The sequence below is a fragment of the Cucurbita moschata genome, unplaced genomic scaffold, assembly GCF_002738365.1.
Source record: "Cucurbita moschata cultivar Rifu unplaced genomic scaffold, Cmos_1.0 Cmo_Scf00014, whole genome shotgun sequence".
Classification (NCBI taxonomy): domain Eukaryota; kingdom Viridiplantae; phylum Streptophyta; class Magnoliopsida; order Cucurbitales; family Cucurbitaceae; genus Cucurbita; species Cucurbita moschata.
This window is the reverse complement of record NW_019268530.1, coordinates 3,363,125-3,371,944: the sequence shown is the minus strand read 5'-3', so window position 1 is coordinate 3,371,944 and position 8,820 is coordinate 3,363,125. Positions and strand designations below refer to the sequence as shown.

The 8,820-nt window shown below is 34.3% G+C and overlaps 2 protein-coding genes and 1 non-coding gene across 7 annotated transcripts in view; all 3 read right to left on the bottom strand.

Moving 5' to 3' along the window:
• LOC111452251 overlaps positions 1–1,038 on the bottom strand; it is a 3,892-nt gene extending 2,854 nt beyond the window's left edge. The window contains exons 1-2 of the mRNA XM_023092861.1: positions 454–1,038; positions 78–359 (exon numbers count right to left, since the gene is read on the bottom strand). Of these exons, the coding sequence (XP_022948629.1) occupies positions 78–359; positions 454–735 (564 nt within the window). The 5' untranslated portion in view covers positions 736–1,038. The remainder of the gene's footprint in view (positions 1–77; positions 360–453) is intronic.
• A 1,452-nt stretch (positions 1,039–2,490) lies between these two features.
• On the bottom strand, positions 2,491–7,298 carry LOC111452257. 5 transcript variants are annotated; one of them, XM_023092868.1, is made up of 6 exons: positions 5,642–6,080; positions 4,480–4,564; positions 4,148–4,254; positions 3,939–4,014; positions 3,795–3,860; positions 2,491–2,736 (listed from the first exon to the last, which is right to left on the bottom strand). In XM_023092868.1, the coding sequence occupies exons 1-5, from the start codon at positions 5,762–5,764 to the stop codon at positions 3,844–3,846; spliced, it is 408 nt and encodes a 135-aa protein (XP_022948636.1). In that variant the 5' UTR covers positions 5,765–6,080; the 3' UTR covers positions 2,491–2,736; positions 3,795–3,843. The 5 variants fall into 5 exon arrangements, 4 of the variants coding, with proteins under 4 accessions (XP_022948636.1, XP_022948635.1, XP_022948634.1 ...); XM_023092867.1 differs by lacking the exon at positions 2,491–2,736 and adding an exon at positions 7,123–7,298 and having other exon boundaries at positions 3,655–3,860; positions 5,642–5,821; XR_002712114.1 differs by lacking the exon at positions 2,491–2,736 and having other exon boundaries at positions 3,655–3,860; positions 4,148–4,270.
• A 91-nt stretch (positions 7,299–7,389) lies between these two features.
• Positions 7,390–7,471, bottom strand: TRNAS-AGA. The gene has a single exon. It is a non-coding gene; the product is annotated as a tRNA-Ser (tRNA).
• Between the last annotated feature and the right edge of the window lie 1,349 nt (positions 7,472–8,820).

Here is an 8,820-nt window from a genome sequence, read left to right as displayed (position 1 = left end):
TAAAAAAAAAAAAAAAAAAAAAGAGAGTAAAAGAGATTTGTGAAGGACAAATTTGTGGGATTTGAATCTCATCTCACTTTGAGAGCTCTTGTTTGGTCTTTGGAAGAAGAAGAGGATCCATTTTCTTCATCTTGGGGCCTTGTTTGGATTGATTTACCATTTGTGCTAACCTTCTTCATCTTCTCTAATTTGGTGAAAACGTTCTGTGATATGTCGAGCCCCCGCCGCTCTGCAACCATCGGTGTGGTTGGCGGCGACGGCTCCTTCGAAGGCCCTTCTGGGCTGCCATAGCTGCTTCCATTGCTCGAGCCTAAAGGTGACCACAGCGTTGAAATAGGCGAACCAGACAAACCCCATGACTGTATACAAGAAACAGAACAAGCCCACAAAATCAAAAAACAGAGAATTTCACAAACCCCCTTGAAACCTTCCACGTTTATATAAATTCAATACCTTATTCTGAATCTCTGATTGAAATCTTGCAGTTGAGGAGTTATCATCATCTTGAAGCATGAATTGAGCCATCCGACGACTCAATTCCGCCGTGTAATCCTCGTCGCCGCCGTCACCATCATCTTTATCGCTCTCAATTTCAAAGGAACCAATCTCAGACTCCACCGGCGAGAAATAGCTCGACCAATTGTCTCCTTCAAAGGGGCTCTGCTTATTATCTCCATGTTCTGTCTGAAACTGAGTGTAAAACTTGAACTCTCCGGCTTCTGGGTCGACCGCCATGGCCGCACCTTGGTGCTGATACAGAGACAATAAGAAAGAGCGACAGAATTGGAAATTTATGCGCCGTAAGTCTGGACTTTATAGAGTAGGAACAAGTGGAGGGACCGACCAATAAACAGAGAGATCAGAGTATTTTATGAAACACTCCAACGAAATATTTTTACGGTTACAGTGGTGGTCCGTTCGCCGGAGCACAGCCGTGGCGTTTCGGTCAGTGTTCAAAATAAATAATCTCATTGAAATTTGTGTATTATTAAGTGTAGATTTGACTAAGATAAATATGGTGTAACTGACAATAATAGTAAGCATAATCCTAATTATTATAATTATTATTATTTTTTAATAATTTGAAATTATAGTTATTAAAATCAATCCTTGGTCAATTTTACATATGTATGAAGTCGGAGAATAAGGGTATAAACTAGCACGTATTGAAGTTTATCATTAATTATGGTTGACTTTAGATATATATTCATTGATAAATTGATATCAACCTATCGACGATAGGCTGATAGAATCACTGACAAACTAATCTATTGGTGTTAGACTTATGATCGAGGTCGTAAATATAGGTATGTACCTCATTTTAAAAAAAATGTTAGCCATAATTTTTAATATTATAGATATTTAGCTACTTTTTTTGGTACATTAATTTACATAATTAAGGAATCTTTTTTATTTTATTATTATTATAAAATAAAGAAATTAATAATAACATTTGTCTAAAATATAATTTAAGAGTCAACCTTTCTAGTTGCAATTCTAACTACCAATACGTTTGCCAAACTCTATTATTGTACAAAGAATATTATTCCATTTTTTTAAAAAATAAAATTTTTTAAGTTTTTTTTTTCCTTCAAAAAAGGAAAATTCAAATAGAAATAATTACTTTTGTGTTAAAATATAGCCCAAATTCAAATTTTAAATTTGTGTCTAAAATTTAGATATTTATACGTCTAGTTAATTTTAAAAATATCTAATTGGTCCGATTTAATAACATCTTTTAACTTTTTAAATTTGCAATTTAAAAACTAAATTTATTGATGAAAATTTAAATGTTAGAATTTTAAAATTTTAAATAAATTTTATAAATCACGTAACCATTTGGGGTTTACAAACACATTTTAAATTTTAATAATTTTTGTTTTATGACAAACTAATTTATCACAAAGTTTAAATCATTGATAAATTAAATCGTTATGAATTTAAAAAATATAAATAAAGTTATTTTATTTAATTTTTTAAAAAAGCTATGATTAATTAAGTCGGCTACTTTTGACTTGGAAATGGATTCTTCGATGTGAATTAGATTATGGGACACTTTTAATTAATGGCTAATAATTTCAATTTCTAAAAAGAGAGAATTTTACATTACTTAAACCAGAAGTTAAATCTATTTATTTATTTATTTTTATTATTTCTTTTCGATATTTGAGAATTGATTTATTATTATTATTAGAAATTATGATAAAAGAGATTTAAATTGGTAAAAGAAAATATAAATAAAGGCAAATATTCACTAAAAACATGTGGGAGAATTAAAGAATGAGTTTATTTTATTTTATTTTATTTTATTGTTTTCTTATAATTATGATAAAATTATTTCATTTCAATATAAATTCGCACGAAATCTGTTCGAATAATGTAAAAATAAATAAATAAATAAAAGTTTAAATAAAAAGTGAGGGAATATGAGTATGGAATCCAAGTCATTAGTGAAAATAAATGTTTATGTGAAAATTTGGTGTATTAGTGATAATCATGTTGAAGAAAGGAAACAAATAACATGTTATTCCAACTTTTGGATCTTAATCTCTTTTTGGAATTCTTATCTTAAGTTAAAAAATGAGTGCCTTCCGACATGTTTCTTTCCCAGACGCCTCTCCTTTTTATTCATTTAAGCAACAACACTGACCCCACCACCTCCACTCCTTCAGTTGCTTCCTCTTCTCGGTCGGTGGCGGTTGACGGTCATGTTTGTTCAAGCTGTGTTGTCCATGACTGCATGTTTATTGCATGTCAAAACCCTTGTTTTGTATCACTTCATTTATTGTTTTCATGATATATAGTTTCATTATTATATTTTCGAAGTATATGACGTTTCAACATAATCATGTCTAGCCTTGTCTAGCCTAATAGACCTGAAATGTCCCAAAATATATTGTAGGAGATGTGACCAATCGTCAACCCGACTAATTATAAACTCCTCATACCTAGATTTTGTACGACCGTTTGGCAAAATCACGTTTAGGCCTACCAAATCTAAATTACCACAAAATATACTATAGGCAAATTCTGTTTGTGTTTTCAATCTTGCTTTCAAAAATCTCTCCACCTCGTTTTCTAAACCTTTCTTCTCAAAACAGAGCTAGAGGCTTGAACATTTGTTACCGAGTCATTCTCAGTGTTGGGAGTGAGTACCGCACGATCGCAACGGTCCGCTGTGAAATTGTGACAAGTGCATGGTGAGTCGAGTTTGGTTAGTTTGGTGCTTTTCATTCACATTGCTTTCATTTCGGTGGGTTCAGGCGCAAGATACTCATTTACAATCTTTTAAGAAAGTGGTGCGATTAGGAATGGGTGTGTTCACATTTCTAGTGGAAGAGCTTAATTTGCAATTATCCATAGATATCATTCATTATTAGGAAGAACCATTTTATATATATAAACTAGGAATTTGAGAAAAGGGAATGCAGAAAACTCCACACCATTTTCAAACTAAAGGGGATGGACAAGAGGCTGCTTGCCAGCAAGGACGCTGGGCTCTGAAGGGAGTGGATTGGAGGGTCCCACATTGATTAGAGAAGGGAATGAGTGTCAGCGAGGACACTGAACCCCGAAGGGGAGTGGATTGTGAGGTCCCACATCGGTTGGGGAGGAGAACGAAGCATTTTTTTATAAGGTTGTGAAAATCTCTCCCTAATCGACGCGTTTTAAAAACCTTGAGAGGAAGCCCGAAAGAAAAAATGGGTCCACATGTGCTATCGTAACTAACAAAAAGGCTTCAAAATATGCACCTTACGCAGACAACAGGACAGCATACGACGACATAAACATACCTTAGAAAATAGGTGGGGATTCATGTGCCGCCAAGGCAAGGCAGAGGTCCTAATAATAAAGGGAACCTACAAAAAGTATTTGAAATCAGAGACTAAAATGGATCAGTTAACAGATTTCTAGAACTTCAACCATTACATTATTACCTTGCCACCAGTTTCCCCTAGAAGCAGGTTGAGAGTTGTTTCCATTTGGATCATCTTCTCCCCCACTTTTCTTCAACTGGGTCATCAATGAATTGGCAACAACAGAAGAACACTCAGTTTTACTTTCTCTTTCTGATCAGTCAAATAAAAGTCTCAGCCTAGCTCAAATCTTTGGGAATGATCCAAATTGATCAACAAAGAATACTCACAGTGGACGGTGGGGGTGGGGATGGTCCACCTGATGGGGCCTCGCAATATCCATCTTGTCCTCCATAGTATAGAGATGAACTCAGATGACAAGGCTCCAAGCTCCCTCCTTGAAATTATCAGATCTGGTTTTTGTTAGGCATAACTTGATTTCTTGTTTCGTGGGAACGAATTACATTCTTTGGTTTTCCTTTCTAGCCCTTTTTGCTCTTATCTTTTTAATTATTAGAAATCGTTACAAATTATACTCTGGAAGTTCCTGTGGTTCGTGAATTTGCATATCATACCCTTCTGCCCATCAATTTTAACAGGATTGATATTTCAATTCACACACCTGAATTTCCTTGCTTTGTGTGCCGTGGTTGATTCCCGTTGGTCTGTTTTAGCCAATCCCCAGAGCTAGAAGTCCTGCTTCCCACCTGAAAATTAGAAAAATAACAGTGTTATAAAAATGATACATGCACAAGGGTGGTCCAAGCACTCCGTTAGTAGATATTGTCCTCTTTAGACTTTCCCTTTCAGGCTTCCCCTCAAAATTATTAAAACACATCTACTAGGGAGAGGTTTCACACCCTTATAAAGAATATTTCGTTCTCCTCCCTAACCGATATGGGATCTCATAATCCACCCCCTTTCGGGATCCAGCATCCTCGGTGGCACTCGTTCCTTCCTCCAATCTATGTGGGACCCCTCAATCCACCCCCCTCAAGATTATTAAAATGCGTCTACTAGGGAGAGGTTTCTGAATGTTTCGTTCTCCTCCCTAATCGATGTGGGATCTCATAATCCACCCCCTTTTGGGGTCCAACGTCTTCGCTGGCACTCGTTCCTTCCTCCAATCAATGTGGGACCCCTCAATCCAACCCCCTTTAGGACCCAACATCCTTGTTGGCATACCACCTCGTGTCCACCCCACTTCAAGGCTCAACCTCCTCGCCAGCACATCGCCCGGTGTCTGGCGCTGATACCATTTATAACGGCCCAAGCCCACCACTAGCAGTTATTGTTCTCTATGGGTTTCCCCTCAAGATTTCTAAAATGCATCTGTTAGGGAGGAGTTTCTACACCCTTATAAAGAATATTTCGTTCTCCACCCCAATCGACATGGGATCTCACATGAACCATCCAAATTCATACAATTACTTTTTTTTTTTCCCAAAAAGTGTCTAAGTAAAATAAAGAAGGAAGAGGAAGAAATGTAAGGAATAATATGTTTAAATCTTATCCTAGTCTTCATGTTGGTTCCTCCCTGTAGTTTGAACGTTCTATTTTGTTCTTGAATTTTAAACAAATAATCATTTTAGAAATATATGATTTTCAATAAGCATCCGTCTAACATTATGCAACAAAACTTCCAAATCCTCACCATGTAAAGTCTCGTTTACATGTATTTATCTTCATTATCATTAGGAATTCTGTGACAAAATCTAACCCTATTTGAAAAGGAGAAACAAAGTTCTATGTAGCAAGGAGCAGTTCAAAAAGAGCAGCATTACCTTCTGTGGAGAAGGAAACATTGCTGCAAGAACTCCTGATGCTGATGACAATGGCGACTCCTCGACATCGAAAAGATCGGCAACAAAAGAGGAGGTCTGATATCCATTAGACTTTCCCTCCATTTTTCTCTCAATCTTTCCTTCTAACCAAACAAAATTACCCTGAGATTCCACCACACCCTATTGAAAGAAAACAGCATAGTGAGAATGAAAGCAAGAGAACTATGCTTATAAAGACCCACTAATTGAGCTAACTGCTAAGAAGGAGACATGTCTAAATTGACTCCTCAACACATAATTTATAAGAAGGCAAAGGCTACTGCTATGTCATCCATGTGCCATCATCACTGGGTGGAAAAAGAAGAATAGAATAGACAAAAGAAAGAAAGAGAAGCCTCTCCTTCCTGTTAGTCTAACAAGGATCTTATTTTGGGAATTGTGTGGCTTAATGGGTAATGCAAGCTTCACAAGCACTGTATTATCTTACTCAGGATCTCTTCTTCCCCACACAACCAATGGCAACCCCTGAGAGTGCTTTTCTGGATTTCAAATCAAAATTTAATTAAATTTGGGGATGATGAGAATCTCCTTCCTCTTATAATATTCAACTTTCGTTGTTTAGCCCGAAGCCAATAATCGAGAGAACCCGTAATACTACATCCAGGAATTTTCATAATTTTCTATTGAATGAATGGTACATGATTCTACATTGACAAACACCAAGAAAAGAAAGAAACAAATTATTTAGTGCTTCATTTCAATATTGATTGTGAAATTGCGTTGCTGCATTTAAAGAAGGATAGCTATACTGATTTGGTATACTCTAAAAACACCCTCGGTACAATATTGACGATCTTGCAAACGATAAAATTTAATTTTGATTCATGTATATAACAGATGATAAGACAAGGTAAAGAATATGCCATTTTCAATGTCAAAAATAGAAGAAATCGACTCTTCAACTCCCAAATTTTCAATATCCTTGTTGATTCCGATGCCATCAACTCTCTGATCTATCCAACTCAGAGAGACAAATGATTTCAACAGCTCTGACATATTCCATTACAGAACCAAGTTAAAGAAAAAAAAGTGGTCTCAAGAGCAGAACATGAAGAAAAACAAGGAAGATTCGCTCAAACCCCTATCATAAGAACAAACCAGCTCATTATTGAAGAAATGATAAAAAAAACAGTTCGATTTGGATAAGGGAAATGAACTGAGAGCCAGGGAAAGTGGGATGGGGGGTTTCCTTGGTTGTTTCTTTCATCATTACATTGCGAAAAGACTGCGACGTCGAATATTAAAATGAAAAGAGTTATCAATCACAATTGAGAGAGACGTGAAGCCACTCGACGACCACTCTCTTGCAATCGATGCGAAATAGTACGACAAAAACTAAGCAAAGAAGAACCAAAAGGAAAATTGAAAAAGTGGAGTGCATTAATATCAGCCATTAAACGATTAATCGAGCGTGGTTTTACCTGAAGATGGGCGCATTTTCTTCCGGGAAATCATGGAAGGTTTGAATGGAATCGCTTCAATTTCAACCTCAAGTCTCTGTTTGTGAAGGCGAAAACCCAGAGGAGAACGAAGCAAAGGAAATGGAAGGATGAGACAAATCGATCAAATCAATGAGAGTAAAAATCATATTTGATTTGTGGGTTTTAAGAAATTGGTGATGATCGATGAATATCTATGGAATAATTTCAGAATTTGGCGCGCGCGCACCAAAAAAAATAAAAAATAAACGTGAGCGGCAGGATTCGAACCTGCGCGGGCAGAGCCCACATGATTTCTAGTCATGCCCGATAACCACTCCGGCACGCCCACGCTATTGGTTAATATAAACAAACTTTATTAATTGATTAAACATATTTTAAATAGTGAAAAATGTTTATTTGTTAACAAATATTATTTAAAAGTAACAGTAATCTCTATGAATTCTGGGATTTGCATAACATACCATTTAGATTTATTTGAATAAAGGAGATTTGGTTGAATTTATGAAAAACTCATAAATTTTACCGATTAAGGACACGTGATACCTTCTAAAAATCTTCTAAAGTTTTTCCAAATAATAACAATAATAATCTTGTTATTAAATTTGGATGTGCAAAAGTTAAAAACTTTATGGGTTAATTGGTCATTAACTTACTATTGGTTATTAAATTGTAGTAGTAGAGATAGGGAAAACTATGTAATATTCTAGAGGGGCATAAAAGTAATTTCAACTTCAATCCCGTGCTTATGGTATTATCAAAGTTTTAATAAGATGCATTGTTCTCTCATCGTAGCAAAAAGTACTTGAAAAATGTCAATTTAAGTATATTTCAATAGATAAGACACTAATTATCATTTCAAAAGTCGATGATTCAACCTTACAATTATTGAATTTAAAAAAAGATTGCACCAACTTTATTATATTAAAAATCCATTAAATTTAGAAACTAATTTTAAGAATAAGAAATATATAATTCTCTCATTATCCATTCATTTCAAGAAAAAGAAAAAGAAAAAAAAAATCATGGTTTTCACAAACTTACGCCAACAACCTAAAATCAACCAATATGTTCAAAATCTCGTCAATTCTAACAAAAATCATGCTTTTCTCTGAAACTCTATTAGTTTTATATGGAAAATATATTTCGTGAAATTATTTTTAGCCACTCTATGGGTGAAATTATTGTTCTAGGTTTAAGCTTCAATTTGATAAAATTATATCAAATTCAAATTAAAAATTTGACTTTTTTGCCCTCAAATTCTTATTTTAATCTTTCCATGTTTTATTATCCACATTTTTTCAAATTTGAAAAAATAAACTTTTTATTTTGGAAATTTGACTAAAAATTTAACTTTTTTTAAAAAATGAAACTAATAGTACAGAAATGATGAAGCAAAATGGTAATCAAATAGAGATTTGTTTTTCCTTTCTCGACGTTCATAACATTACAAAATTTTAGTTACGTTTTCGTTCCCTCTAAACACCAAAAACCCATGTTTTTTAGAACAATGCTAACAATTTTTTTTTTTTTTTTTGCAAAATAAAACTACTTAAATATTAGGTTAAAATGCATATAATACTCTAGAGTAAGTTTCAATTATACCCCCAAACTTAAAAAAAAAAAATGAATAATGACGAGACAACAAAGATGTAAAAAAAAAAAAAAAAAAAAAAAAAA

Bases quoted from the DNA above. Each gene is read 5' to 3' on its own strand.
- LOC111452257 (XM_023092867.1), bottom strand. From the start codon at position 5,764: ATGGAGGGAAAGTCTAATGGATATCAGACCTCCTCTTTTGTTGCCGAT. The intron at 4,255-4,479 runs GTGTGTGAATTG...GATAATTTCAAG, and splicing joins CACAAAGCAAGGAAATTCAG to GAGGGAGCTTGGAGCCTTGT. The intron at 4,015-4,147 runs GTGAGTATTCTT...TTGATGACCCAG, and splicing joins CCCCACCCCCACCGTCCACT to TTGAAGAAAAGTGGGGGAGA.